The sequence below is a fragment of the Centruroides sculpturatus genome, unplaced genomic scaffold (assembly GCF_000671375.1).
Source record: "Centruroides sculpturatus isolate CEXI.00-Female unplaced genomic scaffold, Cexi_2.0 scaffold336, whole genome shotgun sequence".
Classification (NCBI taxonomy): domain Eukaryota; kingdom Metazoa; phylum Arthropoda; class Arachnida; order Scorpiones; family Buthidae; genus Centruroides; species Centruroides sculpturatus.
In genome coordinates, this window is record NW_019384582.1 from 475485 (window position 1) to 502774 (window position 27290).

The window sequence follows — 27290 nt, forward strand, 5'->3', positions numbered from 1 at the left end:
ATAATCTAAGAATAATTTTGTAAAGTTTATCACCTAGAACTGAATAAAATTCCAAATTATATTTGATAAACATAAAAAATAAGGATATAATTTAATCCTACTTTTATTTCATTATTTACACTATAAATGAAAGTCACTGATTCCTCAACTAATGCTCAACTACTCAAATTTAGAATAGTAACAAGATGACAGTGATGATTTGGTATTCCTAATCTTGTCTAAGCATATAGTTTAACTACTTAGAATTTAATTTTTTAATACTGTATAAATATATCAATTATTTTTTTTAAACTAATGAAATTATTAAATCTTATTACATTGAATACATAGAGAGATTAATCAGGCTCATACTCTTTCTCTTTTTATAACAAATTAATCAAAAAGACAAAATCAATTTATAAGAAAAAAATTTTAATTTCAAAAAGATATATATTATTTAACTAAATCATGTCTTAGTAATATTTACACTAGCTTATCTTATCATATTTTACTCATAATTTTGTTATTTTTTGGTATTTGTTGTTAATGTTCTAAAAGAAAACTTATTCTAGTTTGTTTTGTTTTAATATGCTATATTGTAAAATTTGCTATTTCAGGATGGGCTAATTTCTTATTTTAAAAAATAATTTGTATATTTATAATACATTAAAAATTTTTAGATTTTGACACCTGCTGGCATGTTTGATATTAAGATATTAATATAACAATAAAAATTTTACAGATATACAAAAAAAATTTACTTTAATGTAAATAAATAAATTAATTGTAAGTTGAAAAATTGTTTTTAAACTTGATAAAAAGTTAAATTTTAAATTTTTTCTTAAATTTATTTAAATTTAATTTATATATTTAATGTCCGTAATCCTGGTGTTGCCTTCTTTGCATTTTTGTTTGATGAGCCTTGCCATATCTAGTTTTTGTTGATTTGTTTTATTTTATGAAACCGTACCCTTTTCTGTATTTTTGAATTATTAAACACTAATTTTATAGTGTATTTTGAAGACCTATATTTAATTAAAATATATTATATTTAATGTTTTTAAATGCATCATGATTCTATATTTTAAGGATTTTTCAGATCCAATGAATAGAATAGAAGTGTGTGAAGGAAACTTTGCATGGGTTCCAAAATCTTCAAATATGCCAATCCAGGTTAGAAGTGAAAGTCTTCAAGATTTGACAGTGCATTCCAGTGAAATCAGTTCATTTAAATTAGAATCTATTAATTTTAATGCTAGAAAGGTATTTATTTTATAATCAATGTTAGATGTTTTTACAAAATGTTAAAAAATGATAGTATTGTCTTTTAACAATATATAGCAAATCTTTTATTAATATATTAGAGGTCATTAACCCAGCACCTATAGGACCAGAGTGATGCCAGATTATTGAAAATGCTAGAATACCAGACATTTCTATTGTATCTTTGCAAAATTCAACAGGCTACATTCAATCTGAATATTGCAGACATTGCTGTATATTTTGTACTAGAGAAAACTGTTGTGTGCTTCTAATTGTTTATGCATGCTCTTTAATCAGTCTGAAGATGATGCACTGTGTTAAGACTGACTGAAAAAATGTTAATGACCATATTATTGTACAAAATCAAAATTTACAATAATTCATATGTATTAATTTTCTAGATGTGTACTATATACATACATTTCACAAAAGTTATACATGCTCCAAGTTATGAGTAACCTGTCTTTAGGTATGCTGTTCTTGTATTGAACTGTGAGAATTAAATACATCAGTTATTTAAATTACTAAACACAAATTACATGTACTAACTCCAGCAAAACAATGTTTCAGTACAATACAATGTAGATGACCAAATTACACTGTATAGGAATTTGAAATCTTCCTTTACTATTCCTGAGTCATTGATAGAACTGCATCTATCAGGATTGGGTTGTAACTTTTTGGAAGCCTGGAAATTACCTAACAGGTGTTACAATGCCTTTTGCCTCTATGAAACATTGTTATATGACAAAGTTTGTTTTTGGACTCTCTCAAACATGTCTTTAATGTGCTAAAGACTTACTATACAAAACATGTTCGAATAAATTTTGATTTGTGAAGCAATAGAGCTTACTATGAAAAAAGAAGTAATGTTATATACATAAATTGTATGGGGTAATGACAGAAATTTTTCTCCAGCTGATTATTTCAAAAATGAATGGCGCATCTGATATGTCTCTGGTGACTTGGTCAATATGTTTGTTACTGATCTGAAATTTTTAAATTTGTCATTTAAATCCCTAAAACATTTTAAAATTTTTATAAAATCAGAAATGACTTTTTAAAACTGTTACTGAATGCATTAAAAAAGATTGGATTTTCTGATATCAAATGTTAAAAGATAAAATTGCTTTTAGTAAATTTGTTTGACTATTTTAGAAAATTTTTTAACTTATAAATTAAGAATTAAAAATACATTCAGTCTTTAGTTTTCATACTTCTACATCTATTATTGATTACATTTCATAAATAAATTAAATTTCTTTTAATCATTTTAAAATTTAATTTTTTTCCTAAATGTGAATGTTTTGTTAAAGGGTCAGTTGATTGGTGTTGTTGGAAGAGTTGGATCTGGAAAATCTACACTTATATCTTCAATTATTGGTGATGTGATTAAAACTGAAGGAACCATTGCTATAATGGAGGAAGATTGTCAGTATGGAATAGGTGTAGTATCACAAGAACCTTGGATACAACAAACTACAATTCAAAAGAACATTTTATTTGGAAAGTCATTTAATTTTAATAGATATAAGAACGTTTTAGAAGCTTGTGCTCTTGTAGATGATTTAAAGGTATGCAATATTTTTAAAATATAATGGAGTTATTAATATAAAAGCTTCTATTTTTGTCTAGTCCAGATGAAAATTTTGGTTATATTCTTTGTTTTGATGGAAAGTATAGACTATATTAAATATTAGATATTATTTTAATATGTTTTGTGCTAGAACATTTTTCCCAAAGACTTTTTTTTTCAATTTTGCCATTTTCCTGCATAATTAGTCCGTTATAGCAATTTTGTGCTCACATAGAAGACATATAATAATATAGTTTATAATTATAAATAATTTACTAAAGAAGTTTATTTAATTTTTTATTTTGTTATCACCTTTCAATTTAATAAATGAATGAAACAATTTTTTTAAAAATTTAAATAATATAGAATATCAAATAATTATAAATTTTATTGAAATATAATTTAAAATTTAAAGTTATATTTAAGCTTAGTTGTAATTTAATAAAAATTAAAAAAAAATTTTTGTTTTTCTGATTCTGATTATATATTAATTTATTTACATTAGATTTAATGTCAAAAAGTCACGCAGTTCAATTTATAGCAATATTTTTGCTTTTTTATGATTCCTTTTTTTTGTCATTTGTAATAATTTTACTAATATTTTAATTTTAGTGTCATTATATTAAACTTTATGAGTTAATTAACATAGATTTTTATTATAAAAAATGATTTTGTTTATGATTTTTTAAAAGTAATTTCTATTTATAAATGTATCAGTTTATATAGTTTATCTGATTTATTGTCAAATAGCTTTTCTTCTAAAGACAAATTTATTATTACTATCATTATATATCATATTTTTTCTATTAATTAAAACAAATATTGTTATGTAGAATAACTCTTATTTGAATTATGTGATGTAAAGTTGTTTTATTATGATATATAATATTATATGAGCACACAAATATATAAACACTAAAAATTCTGTATAGACATACTAACAAATAATAAAAATTAGAGTTTATCAACAGAATTTATTATTTTAAAAAATCATTTTATTGATTATTATAACTAACTTTTCAATAAATGAATAATAATTAAAACTATTTAAATATTAATTAATAAAAATTTTGTTCAAATTTGATTAAAGTTATAGAGCTTAAGTTTAAATAAATATTTATTGTAATTATAATGATATAATTTATAATACATAAATCGTATTTTCATAAATATATTGATACATACAGTTTGGTTTTACTTGTTAAATATAGTTTAGTTCAAAAGTGAAAACAACTAATAATTAATTCTGTTATAATGAAACATTTATCATGTATAACATAAAGCTCATACAAATCCCAAATGCCATTTAAACTGTTCAAAGTTTGTAATATACAAAATCATAAATAATTAAACATTATATTATCTATTTCAATTCATTATCTTTAATATAAATTTTAGAATTTGAATAATGTAATAATTTAATTATATCATAATAATCATAATAATTTAAGTAAGTATATTATAATTTTACAGAATAACTTATACATGACAATGAGAATTTTTACAGAATGACATGAGAATATTTCAGATTTTTTGAGATAAAGTAGATTTGAAGATAACCTTACAAAGAATAGAATTTAGAAAATTTAAAACAATAATTTTTAAGATAGTTGAAGTTCCACTATTTTAAAATGTAAAACATGTTAAAACTACAGTAGAACCTCGATTATCCTCCCTAATTGGGGACTGGGGTTGGTCGGATAATTGAAAAGTCGGATAACCGAAAAGTATGAAAAAATCCATTATTAGTGTAGTATATTATTATATCCCATGTAATTAGTATATTAGTATATCGCTATTAACCTATTTTGCGTTGAATTTTCATCGATGTTAAGCCTAACAAAAATTTTTTAAAATAATAATCGTCGCTATTGTATCATTAAAAATTAGAAAATTAAGCTTCGTTTAAATACTGGCTCCCTTTCATGGTCGAATGAGTGTTGCCAGCTAAAACACGTAAAAATAATATTAAGTAGCCAAGACATAGCCAAATATTGTAGCGCCACATCACTAGCAGACATTTGAAATTTGCCGACTAGGACGGTCGGTTAACCGAGGGGTCGGTTGATCAGGGGGCGGATAATCGAGGTTCTACTGTAGTTACTTTTTTTATTTGATTCTACTTTTTGTTTTTTGCTTTTTTATGGTTTTTAAAAATATAATTATTACATTTTTAGAACTATTATTATTTGGAACATTTTAAATATAAATGATAGCAATTCTACAATCTGAATGAAATCGTATATAATTTATTGAGATGTATTTTAAATACTTCATCATTTTATTTTTTATAAGCATTGTTAATATGTCAATTAAATAGTATTCTGTGAATTTGAAAAGCTTAAGCTTATAAATAAATTTTATTGTAATGATATAATTATAATGAATCCTGTTTTATATTCTACAGATTCTTAAAACTTTAAAGAAAAACTTTTTTTGAAAGTTTTAGAACAATGTTATTGCTTAATTATTAAAAATACATATTGTCATCTTATCAGTTAATTATAGTTAAATTATTAGTGTAATTAGGATTAATAGTCAGTAATAGGACAATTAATTAATATTGTTCGTGCTACATTAAGTTTGTAAAATGCACAAATTTAAAAATTATTTTACACAACATTATGTTAATTTACAATTTAGTTTAATTTTAAGTTTTAAAAATAGTGTTATAATTGTGTTAATTTAATTATTTTAGACATTTCCTGCTGAAGATGAAACAGAAATAGGAGATCGGGGAATCACACTTAGTGGAGGTCAAAAAGCAAGAATTGCTTTAGCAAGAGCTGTTTATCAGGTAGTATATACTTTTCAAATAAATAAATATATGTTATATAATCTTATATTAATACATCAAGTTTAGCCTAAAAGAAAGTAAAATTCTTTAATGATGAAATGATATTCATATAATTGTATTTACACTTTTATATTTATTATATTTGTATATGTGCTCTAAATAATATATATATATATATATATATGATTGACAGCCTCTGGGAAAATTTCGTAAAAGTTTAACATTGTTTGACTTTTATCCCAGAGTATCTGTCACATTTTTGAGGGAAAGACATTGAGCAGGGGCAAAAATGTGATGGTTACTGGGATAATTCCAATTCCATTCAACAGTTTCTCGGATAATTTGTATTCCAGAATCTCACGTACCCCAAAACCACACCATTTTTTGATGCCTCTTTGGATATATTTTTCTGCATGAATTGAGCAAGAGTTTCTGTGATACGGACTTAGAAAATTTTTGTGTCAGTTATTTAAATTTCAATAGTTCGTCAAGTCATTATTTCCAAGCGAATCATATTCTCCACGGCTCACAACACGACACAGAAAAGGCTATTGTCCCGTTTCCGAGATGTCCTGAGGGAACACAGAACTTTTCGAGAGATAGCAGCACCGAACCTGAGCCTTTCACTTTTTATGGTGACGAGGAGATTCTCGAGAGAGTTGCGTTCCCCCGACCGACGATTAGGACCAATTTCCATGACAACAGGGAACTGCATAAACGTCTACCCTCAAAGTCCCCGAGCGTGTCAATGTGAAACGAACCCACTCACAACAATGGCACCTATCTCATTTTGCACAAGAAATCAACGCCTCTTCTAAGGTAGAAAAAGTTCCTTTTNTTTTAGGTTTATTTTTAAATATGTATATATTAAAAAAAAGTACAAATATTTTAGAAAATATCATGAATTGTTTAAGTCACATATTTTAATAATGTTATTTAATTTAATAATTATCAAAGGATTTTTGTTTAATGATAATTCAAAGCTTTTTATCTTATTTAGTCAAATAGAAAATTATATATAATTTTAATATAATTAAAAAAATTAAAAAAATACTTTTATTAGTCATGTATTTTGAGATTGGGATAGAATTACCTCTCCATCTATATCATTACAGTTTATTTACACAAACACATTGTTATGAAATTCTATATTTGGTTATCTTTATCAGATTTTGGATGTGAAGGATGGTGGAGATAGGGCCACCACTAGAATATAATTAAAATACACTGACATTGGATAAAGTCTCACCTATCTATCTTAATTATAAGGAGATGAAATTTGAGTTGCCAAATTTGAGGACATGATACAAAGCATCTTAAATAAAAGCATTTAAAAAAATGAAACACTAAAAAACTGAACTGTATTTAGTTTAATATACAGTCTAACATCAGGCAGATAAGAATACAAATTTAATATTAAAAATAAGTAGAGATATAAACAATAATAATTATTTGTTTAGGCTAAACACTCTGTGTAAGGCCATTGTCTTTCATAAAAAAAAATAAATTATTTGTTTAGAAAGCAATTAAAGATTTAATATTTTGATAAATATTTTTAAAAATAAAATCTATTTTAGCTTTGCTAAAGTAGTAGTAATTTTTTTATAATACATTACTACTTTTAAAACATAATTTTTATTTTTATTTAAACAATTATAATTTTTTTTAAAAAATCAATATTTTAAAAAAGCTAATTAAAAGATTAAAAAACTTTAAAGGTTAGTACAGAAGACAACTGTGATTTTTTAGCTATAACCACATTTTATCAGAGACAAAACTATTAAGGATTACAACCATTAGCTTTTAAGAAGCTAATGGTTGTAATCATTAGTAGTTTTGTAATTTTTTTTAAAGGATTGATTTTTTAAAAATATGTAAAAAAAAATCACACCATAAATATATACAGGGTGCATAGGAAAGTCCCTTTAACCGGAAAATTCTTGCGAATGGAGAGACCTACAGCTATGCAAGTGAGGTAACGGTATAGTAAAGTTACTACATGTGATCTAATGCAAATGACAGCAGAGCCTGTAGCGAAATTTGGAAGATAGGCAGTGCAAATCAAAAATGAAAACAGATAGAACAAACTTTCCAATTAGAAAGTTTTAGCATCAATTAGTATGAAACGACATGTGGTTCACACAGACAAGATAAATTGTTGCCTGTATACCCAAAAATGTCCGAAAGCGATGCACACCATTTTGTGAAAACATTTGAAAGGAATAGCCATAGGTATGAAGAAATATGCACAATTTATTGCATAAAATACATACTTATGTCAATACAATTTGATAACATCACACAAAAAACAACGGAAAGGCAAACTGTCACACAGTGATAACAAGTTAATGTCGAGTATGTTTGAAAAGTTTGCCATTTGCTTACGATACATGCCATTGTTATCAAACTGTATTGACGTAAGTACATATTTTATGCAATAAATTGTGCGTATTTCTTCATACTTATGGCTATTCTTTTCAAACGTTTACACAAAATGGCATGCATCGCTTTTGGACATTTATTTACATTTATTTAACTTATTTACAAATTTCTAAAAGCCTGTTTTGAAATTGATAAACTATTTTAGTGACACATCTAGATTAAAATAATTTCTGTTCAAAGAAATATATTTATTATTGTCTCCTAATAAAGGAGTTGAAAAATTTTATATCTAATATTTTATTGATATTGATATCAAATCAAATCTTTTGTATTTTTTCAATAAATATTAATATTCTTAATTACAAAAGGCAATGCATATTGTGTAAATATTGATAGATAAAAAATATCATTATCGAATTAACAAAATAACATTGGATACATTGTTTCATACATGCCAAGAAATATAAATTATTTCTAAACAAATGCATTTAGAGTGTTTTCATAACTGAAGCATGCACATATTCATTTTTGAAGCTAATTGCTAGTTTATAGTACAAATCATACTTGTGAAAACTGGTATTCTATATGTGATTTTGAAAAATATATTATTTTTTCTTTTCTTATATTCGTCAATATTTTTCTTTCTTCATTTATCAACCATTGTATTTCTTTCTGTTAGGAAATAATTTTTCTATAATAATGCTAAACTTTTGGATTTTAGAATTTTAGATAAAGTTTCTCAATTTACATATGTATAGTATTTTTGATTTAACGTAATAAGCAGAATCTCATAACAGTGCTGTGCTAATGTAAAAAAATAAAAACAAATATTCAACTTGAAATAACACACTGAAAATAGAAATTTTTTTTTTATATGAATAAATAAGTATGATATTTTAAAGAAAACAAGTTTATTGAACAGAAAACAAAATCTTTGTATATAAATACATATTTGACATTTGTCAATTGTATTTGAATAGACCAGTTTTTCAATGTGACAACTGTTTTTAAATTGGCATTGAGCTATTGCATTCATTTTAAATGATACCATTCTTTATATATATGTTTAAATGTAATGTTATTTAAAGTTTTAAAAATAATTTTAAAAATTCATTAATTTAGGATATTATAATATGATTGATATTGATTAAATGCAATGTGATTTTATTTTACTTTTTTATTTTTTAGGATTTTGATTTGTACCTTTTGGATGATCCATTTTCAGCAATTGATACCAACGTTTCAAATCATATTTTTAAAAATTGCATTATAAATCTTCTAAAAAATAAAACCAGATTACTTTGCACTCATCATGTCCACTTTCTTTCTTATGCAGATTACATTATTATTTTAGATGGAGGTCATATTATATTAGAAGGTATTTAAATTTTTGATTTTAATTATTAGCAATAGAGTAAAATAGGCAAATAAATCTCATATTGAAATATCACTATGAATAAATTTAAAATATGTTTGAAAATTCTGATTTTCAAATGATCTATTAATAATATATCTGGTATATAGATGTATTATTAATAGATCATTCTGAATTATAAAGATTATCAGTAAATATTTAAGTTAGCTTAAAAGTCTTTAATTGAATATTTCATTTTATTTTAAATTTGTTTCAAACCTTATTTCAGTAAATTTTTCTGAAAGTTTCATTTAAAATTTAAGTTTTTATGAAACTTTAAAGATAAAATTTGTACATCTGGATAAAATAATACAATGGCTTTTATTAAAAGATTATTATTTATTTACTTAATAGTAAAAAATGGGTAATTTATTTAGATAATTTAAAAATATATTTAGTTTATAATTATAAAAATTTTCATTTTATATTTGAAAGTTTCAAATAATTAGAAAATAATTTAAAAACTTAACTATTGAGTAGGCATATAGATTACATATATAATCCAGAATAATTTAGTAATGAAGTCTGTTTGATTGAGAGAATTTTATCAATATTATTCTTCAGTAGCTGTTCTCATATTATAATGTGTTATATGTATAATTAAAAAATTTTTTAAACTAGTTATAGCATCAAAAGTCAATTACAAAACTCAAAACTTAATACATTTGGTACATTTGAAAAATATATGTCTGGAACAAATTTCAATTTGCAACTCACATAATATGAAAAGTATTGTTAGTATGATATCTAAATTCTAAACAAAAATTTCACCAAACATAGATATAAAGAGAATATTATAAAGAATGAAGTGTTAAAGTTACAAAACATGACACTTATGGCAAAAAGTAACAAGCACTTAATATAAACATACTGTATATGTGTATTTATATATCAAAATCTCAAGTTATTTTTCCTAAACTATATCAAGTATATAGTTATGATTGATTTAACAAGTAAACTAAAAAAAATATTGGTACCTTTCTGGTAATGGCACCTATAGCCAGGTTCATATTGACTAAACTCTTGCTATGTCCCTGTATAAAATGAATGTTAACTGATTTTAAAATAAAAGTAGGTTAGATTACTTGTGATGAATAAAGCTGTATTTATATTTAAACATTGACCTTCAGATAAAAAATTATATTTTGGTCATGTATAAGATACATTTTACATTGTCTTATTTACAAATGTAATATTTTAAATATTCAAAATATTTAAATTATTATTATTACTATTACTCAATTGTTAAATAAAACATTTTATAGGTGTACCAGAAAAAGTTCTTCAACTTGATATAGTCCGTCCAATTTGTTGTGAGGAACAATTTCCTGCTATTAATGATAAAAATAAATTAGAAAATAGTATGCAAGAATTGGAAAAATCAGAAGACCATGATTTTTCTACTGCACAAGATGGCAAAATACAAGGAGGACAATTAATTCGAAAAGAAGAAAGCAGTCAAGGATCAGTGAAATTTCATGTTTATAAATCATATTGGAATGCAGTTGGAAGTTGTCTTTCATTTTTTGTTTTGCTTTCTTTTTTCTTCATGCAAGGTAATTTTATTTGAAAACTATTTTACTTATGGTAAATTTTTTACTGGATATTTAATTTTTATGTATTTATTATTAAAATTCAATAATTTTATTAGTACAGTAGAGTGTCATTTATCTGAATCAATTGGGGACTGAAGTTGTTCGGATAACTTATTTTTCGGATAACCGATTATGTATGAAAAAATATATTAACCTATCCCGTGTTGAAATGTTTCTCCATTGCGTGTCGCTTCGCGTTGAATTTTCATCGATGTTAAGCCAAATGTAAACTTTTTTAAATAATAATCGTGGCTATTGTATCGTTAAAAGTTATTTCTTTATTTTGTACAAACAAAATAAATATATTGAAAAATATAAAAGCAAAAAAAATTATACTTTAGAAGTTAATCTAGTATCAAAAATGTTCGATTCAGCACGACACACAATCCTCAGAAAAACACTACACAAAAGTGCCAGTGCTGCCAGCTAAAACACACACACCAACAAAAAAAAAATATTGGAATAGACCAAGATATAGCCAAAGATTGCAGCGCCACAGTACTAGCAAAAATTTAAATTTGCCGACTGGAATGCTTTCAGTTAACTGATGTTTCGGATAACTGGCTTTTGGATAAATGATGATCTACTGTATTTGCTGATTGTACAATGTTATTAGCCATAAACCCATTCCTTGATTTATGAATATTCAAATTGTAAATTTTTACTAATCTAAATTTATTGAATTTATATTTTTAAATTTTTAAGTGAAAATTTATAATAGTTTAATCTATATATAGTGAAAGTTTAATCTATATATATTAATTTTTTCTTCTTCTAGTGGACACTAAAAAGATATACATATAACATATGTTATCAAAATAAAGATATTCACATTTCAGTTTTGATTATCAGGCAAATTTTATTGCCATCAATACATTTTAAATTGGTGCCTAGTATTAGCACTCTATTGTTTATAGCTCTATAGTCCTAAGAGGTGTGTATTTATGTACATAATGTATATTCTCAGTATGTAGAGGTTTGTATTTTAAAAAATTATAAGAATTGAACACATGGTACTTTTAACATTTTAAAGAAAATATGATACTGAAATATTGCTTTTCTTGAAAAATTGCCTACTTTTTTCAATTAAATAGCCAATTTTTTTTTCTTTGTTGTTAAGAGCCCTAAATTATCAAGATCTACAACTTCACAAATATTAGCATATGATTAGTTTATGATTTAGGTGATATATCAATCTCTGTTACTCTAAGAATTGATAGAACTTTAAATTATAAGCATCCCACAGACCTGATAATTGTTGTGGTTCATGTAACCCATTGCACCAAGACCAGGAAACTTTATAGTTTTCATCCCCTAAGTGTACACTCCAATCCCCAATCTTGTTCTTTATCAATCCTGATCTCACATGTGCCCTAGGCACTTCTAGTCATTCCCTCCATATTTCCCTGTGTTCTAAAAATGTTCACACGCATTATGAGACTTTCAACTCATCCTAGTTTCTTTGCACTTTCAAAAATTTTTCTGTGCTTGTGCAGTTGAGATTTCTGGTCTCTTTACTCATTATTCTGTAAATATATAATAAATGCCTTAAATTTGCATAAATTTTTTTTATTGTAATAATATGAAAATTATTATTATATGTGGGAGACCCAAAAAAACCGGATTTTTTTAATAAAAATTTTATTTATTAGCTTTTTTACAAAATTCCTTCAGTCACCTTTAAAGTACTTTCCATTAGATGCGATGCCCTTGTCAAGTCTTTTTCCCCACTGTTTGAAGCATCTCTGGATCTCTTCAACCTTGATATCATCTAATGCCCTTAGCGAAGCTGTTTTTACTGCCTCCACATCATCAAAACGTTTCCCTCTTAGAGTTTTCTTCATTCTCGGAAACAGAAAATGTTGCATGGGGCTAGGTCTGGTGAATGACAGACCATCCCTGAGAGGACAAATAGTGGGTCACTCGTAAGGCCGTGTGTGCGGGGATGTTGTTGTGATGAAGAAACCAGTCACCTTATTGCCAAAGTTCCGGATGTTTCCTTCGCACATCCTCTCACAGACATCTTAACACTTTTCTTGACGGATTTTTTCAACATTTTCATCGTTTTGAGATGTTGAAGGACACCCAGAACTTCGCAGGCAGAACAAAATAACAGTAAGAGAAACATAACACTACACTCAAATGTAAACCTACAACTGACGCCGCTTGCACAGCTGTTTCGTGAAGGTCTCTACTACATCTACAAATGGCAGCACGCTCTCAGTTCGGTTTTTTTTTTTTTTATTTTTGGTCCCCCTTATATATACAAACTTTATTGGGTTTTGTTAGGATAAGAAATTTTTGCAATTAAAAACATGAAATATTTTTAAATATGTCATATATTAAAAATATAAATTTGGAATTCTTTTTTATGTTAATTAATTTTATTTTAAAATAATACATACAAGTTTTGAAAAATGTAAATAACAATATTTCTATTTAGGTGCAAATAACCTATATATTTCCAAATCATAATTTTCAATAATCAGCAATGTATGTTTATGTTTAAATTCAGATGTATCTATAATCTAGATGCTACTAACAAAAATTTTGCATTCTTTAATGCTTTATAGAAATATAATTTAATTTTTTTTCTCAATAATTAATATCAGGTCAGTCCATACGTTCGTGCACATTTTTATCTACAAAAAAAGCAACAAAAAATTTTAACTAAATTTTATTTCAATCTATAATGTATTCACCATTATTTTGTACAATTTCTTGCCATCTTGATGGTAGCTTTTTAATCCCGTCTTTGTAAAATGATTTCGGTTTTGAATCAAAATATTCAGAAATAGCCTTTTTTACATTGTTCTCATCCTCAAAAGTTTTTCCTTTTAAAAAATTCTGCAAACTCCGAAAAAGATGATAATCACTGGGAGCAATATCTGGCAAATATGGTGGATGAGGTAAAATTTCCCAGTTGAAGCTTTTGAGTTGAGCAGTTGACGTTGTTGTCAGTTAGCTATTGACAGTTCATGTGGTATCCATTTTCCTAGCTTTGAAACTTTTCCGATTTGTTGTAGATGTCTATGAACAGTTCCATGGGATGAATTTAAACGTTCCGCAATTTCATCAACTGTTAAAGATGGTTCTGCTTCAACTAGTGCAGAGAGAGCATCATCATCAAAGTCAACGGGTCTTCCAGTACGAGCCTTATCCTCCACACTAAAATCATTATTTCTAAATCTTTCAAACCACTTCTGCGCAGTCCTTACACTAATTACAGTTTGATTATGAACAGTATTTAATTTTTTGGCTGCATTTGTAGCATTCTCATCACTTAAAAATAAAAAGTATAAAACATGTCTCTTATACTCATCTGTTACTTCCATTTTAACGAAAATAAACAACTGAAATGTTACTAATTCTGAACAGTATTATATGAATGAGATCCAATTTAACACTTCAGTGTAAAAAGTATGACATTAGACTGGCATTTTTAACAGCAAAACAAGATTTTTCTCAAGGTCATAAAATACTCACGAACTTATGGACTGACCTGATACAATTATTAACAAAATATTTTTACTCCTTGTATTTTGAAAATAGAGAAAATGAAGACTTAAATTTTTTTTTTAAACTTGTAGCTTCTAGGACAATGGCAGATTGGTGGCTGTCGGTTTGGATATCTTGCGATTCAAACCATAATGGAAATAACTCCATAAATAATTTTACAATTCTTTGGGAATTCTGGTCAGATAGGTTTGTTTCAATGTTTTTAATTATTATATTAAAAAAATAAACTTCAAAATTGATAAAAAGGAAATATTTAAGATACTCTCTGATAAAAATATTTTTTTTTACTCAATGTATCTATACAAATGATTCATATTGATATTGGTTAAGAGCCATTATACAGTAGAGCATTGATTATCCGACCCCCGATTAACCGTCACATCGGTTAACCAACCGTTCTAGTCGGCAAATTTCAAATGTCCACTAGTGATATGGCACTACAATATTTGGCTATGTCTTGGCTATTTTAATATTATTTTTGTTAAATTTTTGCGTGTTTTAGCTGGCAACACGGCTCGACCATTGAAGGGAGGCCAGTATTTGAACGAGACTTAATTTTCTAATTATGAATGGTTGTTTGTTTTGTGAGCAATAAAATAATTTTAAAATAATTTTTAACAATACAATAGCAACGATTATTATTAAAAAAAAATTGTTAGGCTTAACATCAATGAAAATTCAATGCGAAGTTGGTTAATAGCGATATACTAATATACTAATTACATGGGATATACTAATAATGTATTTTTTTCATTTTTTTCGGTTATCCGATTTTTCCAGTTATCCGACCAACCTGAGTCCACAATTGAGTTGGATAATTGATGCTCTACTGTATGTATAATTTATTTTGAATAATTGAAAATAAATTGTAAAACTCATTATAGTTATTGTTTATTAAATTTTTCTATGGTCATTAATAGTCATAAATTTCTTATGTAATTTCCAAATAGACCTCTAGAATTGAAAAAATATTAAAATATGTAATTGCAAGCAAAAAGTTTTATTTCTATTTTGTTACAAAAGTAATTATTTTCTAGTTGCCTGGGTGAATAACAGGCTACTAGGGTATCATTTTCACTTTCTTGTCAGAGTTTTTAAAAATAATTCCCACATTAGATTTTCATGATTTTGGTGTCAAAATGCTCAGTATAACCTTGTCCTTTGTGGGAAATACTTTTTGTAACATATAATCCACTCAGAAAAGATATATTCAAAAATGAAAATGTCGACTTTCTCCACTTTGACGCTTAATAACAAAAAAGCATTTTGACATTTTTGGGTGCTGTTTTTTGGAATATAAAGACACACAGTTGCTTGATATTTTTCCAGAGTTTGGTGAATTTCGGTTTAACTACAGAAAAGTTATACGAATTCTAAGAAGAAAGGTATGTCCCTCATTCCCACTAGATGGCGCCATGTTACCTAGCTCTAATAACTGGAATACATAATTTAAATGCTTAATTGGGACAGTAGCAAAAAAGGAATTTAGCAATTTTTGATATATTTTAGGGATCTTTCGAAAATATGTCAACTCTACATATACTAATTTACTGATCTCCAAACTTTTTTGATTGCATACCCCTAAGACGAAAATAATTATAAGTTGTACCTTCTATAATATAATGTAATATATTATATTACAATTTTTGTGATAACTCGGGATGTATTTTATTCATAATTGAAGTTTAGACTATTTACAAAAAGTCAAATTAACTTTTGAGTCCATCTTTATCCCTTATACACTACCACAGAAATAACAGTTTTAAAAAATTGCTTTGAAGAACTCTTCTTAAACACAGGTAAAAATTGGTAGAAAACTTCACAAGGTTAAAAAAGATAAAGTGTCAGCCTTTTCTTGTAGACTCATAATATACGTCATATAACATACTTCACAGCCTTCATTCAAACATATTTGAAACTTTTAACATTAGAACACAAAGACATTCTATTTATAGAATGAAGTTTTCCATTCTACAGTTTCTGACAAAGGCTGATGAAATAGTGGCTGAAACGTTAGAATATTGAATTTCTTTGCTGGAAATTTTGCATTGAGGTGTAATTTCTTATTTACCTAACATATCATTAAATAGTCATGTTTCAATACAGTGCTGCCGTAAACTTTTAAATGACACACGTGGTGAGTTCAAGCATTCTTCACTCAAACTGATTGATTATTCTAGACTTTATTCAAAGTCTAGAATAATCAGTCAGCGTCAGCATTTCCAATTTTAGTGAGCTAGCATCATTTAGCTGACCAATCAGTGCTTTGTGCCATCTGGATATTTAGTTGCACATAAACATCATAAGCCCAATGTATTAATAACAAACCAAATTATTTTACTTACTTCTAGTACCATATTACTTAATAGTTAATCATTAATAATAGCACTTAATTAGTTCACTTAATTACTGCAATTGTTTGATTTATTATTTTTATTATGTTGTAGTTTAACCTTGATAATCTTAATGTCATGTAAATTTTTAGCTTTAATAATGCCAATAAAATAAAAGTATTTTAGATTTTTTTATTTTAATTATATAATAATACCAGAAGAATAATTTATAGTTGTATATTAATGGTTCTATTATTTTCAAGCTATTTTTCTGTAAAACAGGACAACTTTTGGTAGGATTTGTATTATAGAGTTTGTTTGATATGAAAGTAAATTTATGGTTCTATCCTGCAAAAACTGAGTAGTCCAAACAATACAATCATTCCAAACATATAACAGACAAGTTAAACAGTGCTAAATTTGCATAATCTTGGCTATACAGCAATCAGAACTTGAATCTAACAGTGCATTTGGCTATTTTTTATATCACTTTAATAGTAGTAATTGTCTGTCTCATTACTTTGAAATATTTATTGTATAAAATTTACATTAAATTTAATTGTTTAGTAATAATTATGTTTTTCAAATTTATTAGGATGAATCTGACTTTTTCATCAGATCAAGGATTATGTTTTGATGGAGGATCAAGAATAAATGGTTCAAATATTTATCTGATTATTTATGGTTCCTTGGTAATAATAAACTCAATTTTTACACTGTTGAGAGCATTCTTATATGCTTACTGTGGTATATGCGCTGCTGTTGTTATTCATAGAAGATTGCTCAATAGTATACTTAAGGTAATATATTATTCTGTGATTGTTTTTTACTTAAAATATTTGAGTCAATATGAATTATTGAGTAACTTTTTAGTTATCATTTTAAATATATATTGTATCAAATTAGGATTAATTTTTAAGCATATTATAAATGTTTTGTAAAATTTGTTTAAAATTTATACATAAACATCTATTTATTTTTTAAAATATTGTTATTATTAAAGTTATAAAATTTTTAAATTTTATTATTCAAAAATCTGAGTAATCTTATTACATAAATCTATGAATAATTATTTTCCTGGCTGTTATAAAATATAATGTAGAAAAAGTATGATTATTGATCAAATTTTGATGCTCTCTGTTTGTTTTTCAATGTTTTGACACTCTAAGCCCAAAAATGTTAAAACAAAAAAATCCTTACAAAATTCTGTTTCTGTGTGTGTGTTATTTTGCATTTTATCTTAGGATTGGAGGAACTGAAAATTTTGGAAACTTGGCATGTTTATTTCTACATATAGCCATTGACGATATTAAATTTTGGTTGTTAAAGTCAAGGTGGTGGGGTGATAGGGACCATGTCAAATCTCTAGTGGAGTCAGACTTAATGAAAGTTTTACTTGTTATAAACATTTATAATTTCTTTAAAAACTTGCTCCCATCCCATAATAAGCCTTTTGCCTTTTTATAATAATTATAATAATAAAAAAATTATTTTTAATAAAATCTCATAACAGATGGTGCTGCACTTTAACTTTGTAAATTATAAGTGCCAGGAAAGTCACAAAATGCCTTTTTTTTTCTTTAATTCAGAATATAATATAATTTGATATAGTATTTTATGCCAGTGATTTACTTTATATAATGTTAATTATCAAAGAAAGACTAACAAATCAAAATTTTCATAATGTTAATTTATACAAACAGTTGTATTAGAATATTCATAATTATGTAAATTATAAAATAAGTTACATATAAACATTATTAATTATAAGTATTTTAGTAATCTATTTACCAATACAGTGGAACCTCACTTAACAAGTACTCTCATAACAAGTAATACACATAGTGAGCAAAACAAATTGTAAAAAAAAATGACTCGCTTAAATGGGCAATGTTTTGCATAACGAGTGACGAGAGGAGGGAAAGTCCCAGATTGAGCACATGCTACTTCAGTCTGTGTTCAACACTTGTTCAGCTAGCATGTTAGTGTTGCTTGTGATCACACATTATTCCAAACTTGTGTTCAGACATATTTCATATAAACATCAACAACTATAGCCTGTTATATAATAAATACACCAAATGATATGCCTAATTCTTGGGCCTATGTAAAGGCTATAATTAAATATTAGAAACTAAATAACTTTACTAGAGGTAGGCAGTTATGCTTGCATTTTGTATTAATGACCAATTCCAAATTAAATTTCGATTTTTTTTGTCTACTGCAAATCGAATTCACATTCCAGGTTTATTTTATGCTAGAAAAAAAGATGAAGATGATTCACACTTCTTAACAATGTATATTGTATAATTTTTGCTGAATAAACTTATATATCAAATATTTGAGTATTTTTTTCGGCATGGAATGCATTATTGTATTTTACATTAATTTATATGGAAAAAAATTGTTTCGCTTAATGAGTGTTTTGCATTAAGAGTAAGATTCTGGAACAAATTATGTTTGTTAAGCAAGGTTCCACTGCATATAAGATTTTCAATGATTCTACTATTCAAAAGATTAAAGATTCAACTATTTCAATTTGTATGATTTTATAAATCAAATTTTTTTACCAAAACTACATATACAAAAAATATTTAGATAAAGGTAATATGTTATTGGAGTCAAGGACATCTGCTGGAACTTTTCCAAGGGAGTGGACAAAGGGATAATGTTCAAAGTGCAAATTGTGACTTTTGGAACTTAAAACATTACAGCTCATATTTACATCATTTTGACATTCTAGAGAATTTGTAATCTAGTGAGTTTTTTACCATTTTATATATATATAATATACATAACTCAAATACAGTAGGGGCAAACAAGTTTTTTTCAGCCCATTTCCATAGGTGAGATAACCTCCACCATATACATCATTACAGTGCATTTACACACACATGTTATGATAAGTATAATCAAATGTAGAATTTAATCGGGTTACAAGAGGAAGGTGGTGGGATAGAGCCAGCTTCTTAAAACAACATTAAAAAATGTATTGTCATTGGACTTAGATGTTATCTTAATTAGAAGTGAGTGAAATTTGAATAGCAAGAATAATGGATACAATACAAAGCAATTAAATGAAACCATTTAAAAAATAGTAATTTTTTGATATATTAATATAGTATATTTTTATCATTTTTAATATAATGTGATGACTGTAGGACATTATTATAAATATCATTGTGTTCTTTTATTTGATATTCTTTAAAAGCTATATATTTCAAACATGATTATTTTATGAAAATTTTCATATGTTTTTGTTTACTTGTCCACTTTTATCTTCATCTAATTTATTTTAGTTTTACTTTATACTATCTATCAACATTATATGTCCTAACCAAATTTGAAATAATAGCTGTAATTAAAATTAAATATTTATGTAGTCCTTTGTATTATGCAAAACTAAGATCTTGCACAAAATTAAAACATTTATATACTTCATTTTTAGGATATCATTAGTTTTTTTTATATATTATATTATTGATTCTTAAGAAATCTTTCTTAAGAAATTCTTAGATAATTTTTAAGAAAAATTTCTTCAAAAGTTATATTTATGAATTTCTTTAAAAGTTTTATGAAGAATATGACTACTTTCATTTGCCATTTGTTTAGTGTATGTTAAAAAGTTGCTGTAAATCTTAATGACAGTGATGACAACAATGTTGGTGACTTTTTCATTGGAATAAAACTCCTTTCTAACAGAATATTTTGATTTTATATATCTAATTCTCATTTTCTAATAGCATTAAATTAACATAAATTTTCTATAGAATTACATTTAGTAAGAATTAAAGTTCATCTTCATAAAGATGAACTTTATGAAGATAATCTTTAAATATAATTAAATATTTAATTATATTTAAATATTAAATATAATTAATATTTAATATATACAGTACACAAATGAGAAGTAATAATTATAAATTTGAATTTATTTAAAAAATTTTATTGCAGGCTCCGATTACATTTTTTGATGTCACTCCTTTAGGTCGAATATTAAACAGATTTTCTACAGATGTGTACAATGTAGATGACAGTTTACCATTTATTCTTAATATTTTACTTGCTCAAATTTTTTCACTTGCTGGGTCTTTAACTATTACATGTTATGGACTTCCATGGCTAATTATTTTGCTAATTCCTCTGGCTGCTGCATATTACTTTATACAGGTAATTAAAGATTAAATTATTTACATTAAAAACTTGATGGTTTAAAAATAATAATATTGTAATGTTTAATTAATATATACATTGTAATTCTTAATTGTTTTATTATATCATATGAATCATAAAAAAGAACAGTAAATAAAATTTATATTTAATATATCTCACAATATTAACAAATATCTTTATAATACTTAAGAAGACACTTGTAATATCTTTTAAAAAATTACAAATTATTAACTTTTTCTTTTCTATAGAAAAAATTTTCATTGAAATGTTATAATATAGCAGTATGTTAGATATGGTACAATGATTAAACCTATTTAAAAATTGAATCATACTATATAAAATTTATCACAAGTAAAAAAACATATCTTCAAGAAATAAGTATTGTAATTTATAAATAGAAAAATATACACATTGAGTTTTCCATCTGTACAGTATGTAGTAATTGGACAAGTAAAAATTTCAATATTTAAGATAATTTGTAAAATCTGTAATTGTTAAACTTTCATTTACATATAATAGTTTATTTTTAAGATGTTTCTAAATTATCAAATATTTTGGCAGTAATGTTAAAAGTAATTTTCTCTTGATCATATGTAAAGAAAGCTAAAAGAAATGTAAAAATAGAAAATAAATTGTTATTAAGGATATATTTTGTAATTGTTATTTCATTAAATAGATGTAAATTTTTAAAAAATAAATATAAAATTATAATATTTAATCTATTTTTCTTTAATAGAATTATTATAGATGTACATCAAGAGAATTAAAAAGGTTATCAAGTGTTTCACTTTCTCCTGTTTATACACACATTTCTGAAACATTAAATGGGCACACAGTCATAAGAGCATTTTGTGCATCTTCCAGGTAAATTTTTCAAAAATATGTGATTTCAGATGTTTTGAATTATGGCCATTTTTAATTAAATATATTTAATTAAAAATAATTAATAAAAATAATTAAATATAATCAAAAATAAGCATACATAATATAAATTGTATAGTTAACTAACTTATTTAAAAGAAAAAAGGCTAGCTTTCTGTTTATCTACAGAGATATTAAGGAATGCAAACTAATTTTTTTCAGTCAGATTTAATAAAATATATTATTTAATTTTTCTTATAAATTATTTAATAATTTCAGTTAGTTATAATTTCATTAAAGGATGATGAACTTTTATACAAAACGATAAATATAAAAATAAGTAAACTGCTTATTTATTAATTAAATTTTTAAAATTTATATTTAGACACTAAAAGAATTATTGCTAATAGCAAATAACTTTTTGTTTTAAATCTCACTCATACCACATACAGTAGAACCTCGATTATCCGGACTAATTGGGGATGAAGGTAGTCCGGATAAGGAAAAATCCGGATAATCGAAACAAATACTTTAATTTGTCTTTTAATGATAATACAACATGTTTTCTTTTCGATGACATATCGGTAATATTAAAAGTAAATACTGTATTTAAATCGTGATCAAATTTTCAAGAAACAAACGTTCGTATTGAATTTGGACTACTACTGACCAACGCTAACAGACTACCTATTGTTTAAAAGGCCCTCTGGTGGCGCAAGAAGACGGATTTTATAAAATAAAAAGCAGTTGAAACTGCATTTTTATGAATAAAAATTTGACAAACTATTTATCGTTTTATGACGAGTAAAATTTTTTCGTCGCGTTCGCGGCTTTTAAGTAATGCATAAACCTTCGAGGCGCGAGGCCCTTCGGACCGCGAGGCATAGGCGGTGGCCCACGTCGTCCATGCCTTACGCCGCCCTTGGTCATAGAAATGATGTAATTTGAATATAAATTATTTATAAATACGTATGTCAAGTTATATTTTTATTACTATGTAAAATATATTTAAGATATATTTTACGTAGATGTAACAACGTAGATTCAACAACGTCTCACTGTGATGGGTGAGACGTTGTTGAAACAAAAAAAGTTATGCATTCCATCACGTACATAAACAGTGTCATAATTCGCCAAATGCAAATCAACAAATTCATAAAATTTTTGTTTATTTTGAACAATCCGGATAATCGAAAATCCGGATAATGGAGGTTCTACTGTATATCAAAAACATATATGCACCAAAAGAATTGGGGACTACACAATCTAATAGAAATATATTGCCAAAACACATTCAACTATATTAGATACTTTAGACATATATATATATATATACTTTTTCTGGTATAATCACTGTAACTATATTTAAAGTACAATCACAGACATACACAATTAAACTACAGACAAATCATAAGCCTGCCCAGCAAAGAAGAATAGAAACACTAATAAATAACGTTGGACCACAATAAGGCAGGTAATGCAATACACAAAAAATAGCATAATATTAAAACTAATGAAAGTGGTTAGAAGATATATAAACAAAATATTCAAGAAAATCAAAAACCCAAAAAAATACATGTCTTGAGGAATACATTGACACTTTCAAACAAAAACTTGCAGCCAAGTTACAAAGACTGAAATAATAAAAAATCTGTATGTTACAAAACACAAAATAAATTATTCATAAACAATGAGAGACTTTTTTTACAGACAACTACACATTAAGCACACCCCATATCATAGAACAACGGCACACCAACAAGAAAGAACTTGTAGACTACTGGAATGCTCTTTAATCCAGTCTAATTGCCTGCAATGATGAAGCAAACTAGATCAAGGAGGAAGAACAGCAAATGCATGAGACATCAAATATGCAGTACAAAGAACACACAATTTGAAGATATTTGATATAGATAACATTCACAATTTCTGGTAAAAAAAAACTTCAAATTTCTGCATCAGGAATTAGCCACTACCTTTTACACACATAATCAACAATCCACAGGCCAAAATTTTTTGCACTGGGTATCAAACATGAAACCCAAAAACAACAACACCAGAAACTCTGCACAATACAGACCAAACACATGCCTTTCTATATTCTACAGAATACTTATTTCATGCATCACAAACAAAATATATTATCATATAAAACAACATAGCCTTTTTTGTTGTTCTGTGAGAATGCTGTCATTGAAACCACATGGATGCAGAGAACAATTGCTTATAGATTCAGTTATTTTATGACAAGCACACAAACAACACAGTAACTTACACACAGCATACATAGATTACAGGAAAGCATTCACCAATATCTTACTATCATGATAAAATAAAATAACTTACTGGAATATAAATGCTTAAAATAATAATCAACACACCTTAGTAATTCCAGCAACGAAGTATTTAATAAAATAATAACGTTTTCGACTATATTTAATAGTCTTCTTCAGTTAATCTCTTCAAAAGTTTTGAAGAGATTAACTGAAGAAGACTATTTTTATTAAATACTTCGTTGCTGGAATTACTAAGGCGTGTGGATTATTATTTTAAGCTTACTATCATGATATTATTACTCCCATTACATATGTACAGAATACATTCAACACTTATTACAATTATTAGCATTTATGTTTCCCATAACCAGAAATTGTCAACATTAAAATTACTTTATTATTTTAATAAACAGTGTAAACCAGTGATGAACCACCTATGACTTATGAGGTCTTAATGTGTCCCCCAAGGCTTAAACAACATAATTTTATTTTTGTTTTTTCTGTTTCATGCTATTTTTCAGCCCTAATTAAGCTGATATTTGTGACAAAGAACATTCAAACTAAATTTGACCATTAAAAAAGATGAAAATAAACTGTACATTAGTAGTTTGCATATCATTAGTATGTAGTATTTTATTATCTAGTGTACTGGTATTTATAGAGTATGTTGGTATTCAGCAGGCTGCTGCTCCATAAGAAAAAATGTATGCAGCCTACTGGAAGCCTGTAAAGTTCACTTTGCAACATGCATCCAGAGAAGATGACTCATCACATATTACCCATATGGGTTAGGCACCTTTCAGCCAGAAAATTAAGAAAAAACAAAATCAAACACTTCTCTGTTGAGAAATGAATCATGTGACCCCACATAGCCACTCATGTACAGCTAAATTATCTATTTGAAAATTTCACATGCTTACTCCACTGACATTCAAATGGAGTTTGACTCAATACTAATAACACAATTGAATGCAAAATACACATTTAAAGCAATCAACACATGTTGTCCCAGTACTGACATATTCATTTGAAGTTGTACATTGTACAAATAGAACTAGAACAACTTCAAAGGAAAACATGAACAAAATAACAAAATACACTATCACTAGAAGAAAGTCATCTGTAGAAGAAAGGTTGACTCTTCCTCATAAAGAGGGAGAACGAGGCCTCAGACATTTTAAACCTGTACCACAAATAAATACAGATACTGTGAGAGATTTTCTATAGAAAACAAGAAATATCATAATTGCACAAGCTGTAATTCTTTCAGACAAAAGCATATACCTTTAAACTTACACAACACTGACCTGGATCTAATACAGTACATAAAATGCACAGACTGCAACATGCAGTTTTAGGTTTAGAAGGAGCATCACAATAAGCACCCTAATAATCTCAACCAGGAACACATTGACAAAATTGTAACAAACTGTTGATTGACTCATGGATGTCTATTTGGAAAGACAGAAGGATTGATTTTTGCCATACAAGACCAGGCCATAATTATAAGAGACTATAAAAAGCACATCTTAAAATACACAATTCTCACAGATGACACTTGTAAAAAAAATGCCATATTATACACAAGACTGTTCATCACATATCAGATTGCAAGCTTTTAACACAAACTGAATACTTAAATTGATATAACCAAATAACAAATGCAAAAACAAATTATTACACATTTAGTAATCATATTATAAGTACATACAGTCTTAGAAAATCCATCATAGAGACCATCACAGTCAAAACATAATTATATACAACCCAGAGCAGCTCTTCCAAACATCTACAATATCCAAAATATATACTCTGAAAAACTAACAAATACTCAAAACTCGCCCATAAAATAAAGTGCTGTAGATAATGGACTGGATTTTTATTGTGCCCAAAATAATTTTCTTCACAGGTTTTCTACCAAGACACTACAGAGAAGTTTAGAAACATTAGGCCAAAACAACATTATATAAATCATATTATAAAAAGCATCTGCATTAGATACACGACATACTCACAAAATTTTTAAATACAGACACATACACCAATGGCACATAAATTAATTTTTTTTTTAATCAGACTTTGACATTGGTTTGGCATAGTACTTGGTACTAATACCAAGTTTGTAGGTTACAAAATCCATCATAAGCATAATGATAATGATGTAATGAAAAATAATAATAAAGTTATAGCATTTGGATGTAATTTGAAACAAAAAATTGTGAAAATGCTGATCAAGATTTATATACAGAAGAAAGTCATCTCCAGAGGAAAATGACTTTTTTTTTTTTTTTTCACTCAAACTAACTAATATTTTTTAACTGCAAAATAGATTGTATTTCCATAATATCAGTATAATATATTTCTAAGTTTACTAAAATCTAAAAATATTTTAAGATTTCAGCATGAACTATCAGAAAAACTGGATAAAAATCAGCAAGCAAGACTTGCTACTATGCTTGCTTCACAATGGCTTAATCTTAGGCTTCAACTAATTGGAGTTGTTATAGTTACTGGTGTTGCTTTTATAGCAGTATTTGAACATTCTGTTTCTTCTGTTGATCCAAGTAGGTATTATTTTTATTTTACAAATAATAAACTATAGTTTACTAGTTTATTATTTGTAGTTTATATTTATAGTATTTATAGTTTCAAAATATTTCTCTATTTTAATCAGTTTTTAACATTAGAGTTCCATATCATTACACGTAAAAATGAATTTTATAAAATGCTTAGATTTTTTGAAGAAAATTTTATTTTGAAAAATTAAAAATATGAAATCCTTGATAGATTTATCAAGTAAATTTTTATATCTGAATCAAATTTATCGTAATTAACTGTTTAATTTGAAAATGTGTTTACAGTATTGATAAATAAATAACCAAAGTATGTACATACTGTACATTATAATATAAAAAAAAATTCCAAACTTCATATATGCAATATTTTAGTGTAACTTATTTCTTTCAGTTATAATAATGCTTAATTTAATACTGAGTGTGTTAAAGCTATTTGGCAATTTTTGCTGAACTGAATTTAAATGAGCAGCATGACTATTTAAAATTTTATGTAAAACTCAAAATATTGACATAGAAACATTCAACATGATAACATTTTCAGAGATG

At 26.2% G+C, this 27290-nt stretch overlaps 1 protein-coding gene across 1 annotated transcript in view; it reads left to right on the forward strand.

The window, feature by feature from the left end:
• Positions 1-27290, forward strand: part of LOC111624498 (multidrug resistance-associated protein 7-like) — a 61128-nt gene that overhangs the window by 17707 nt on the left and 16131 nt on the right. The window contains exons 5-14 of the mRNA XM_023367348.1: positions 1079-1242; positions 2559-2816; positions 5517-5615; positions 9186-9375; positions 10677-10967; positions 14597-14711; positions 17454-17658; positions 20813-21028; positions 21768-21895; positions 26563-26732. Of these exons, the coding sequence (XP_023223116.1) occupies positions 1079-1242; positions 2559-2816; positions 5517-5615; positions 9186-9375; positions 10677-10967; positions 14597-14711; positions 17454-17658; positions 20813-21028; positions 21768-21895; positions 26563-26732 (1836 nt within the window). The remainder of the gene's footprint in view (positions 1-1078; positions 1243-2558; positions 2817-5516; positions 5616-9185; positions 9376-10676; positions 10968-14596; positions 14712-17453; positions 17659-20812; positions 21029-21767; positions 21896-26562; positions 26733-27290) is intronic.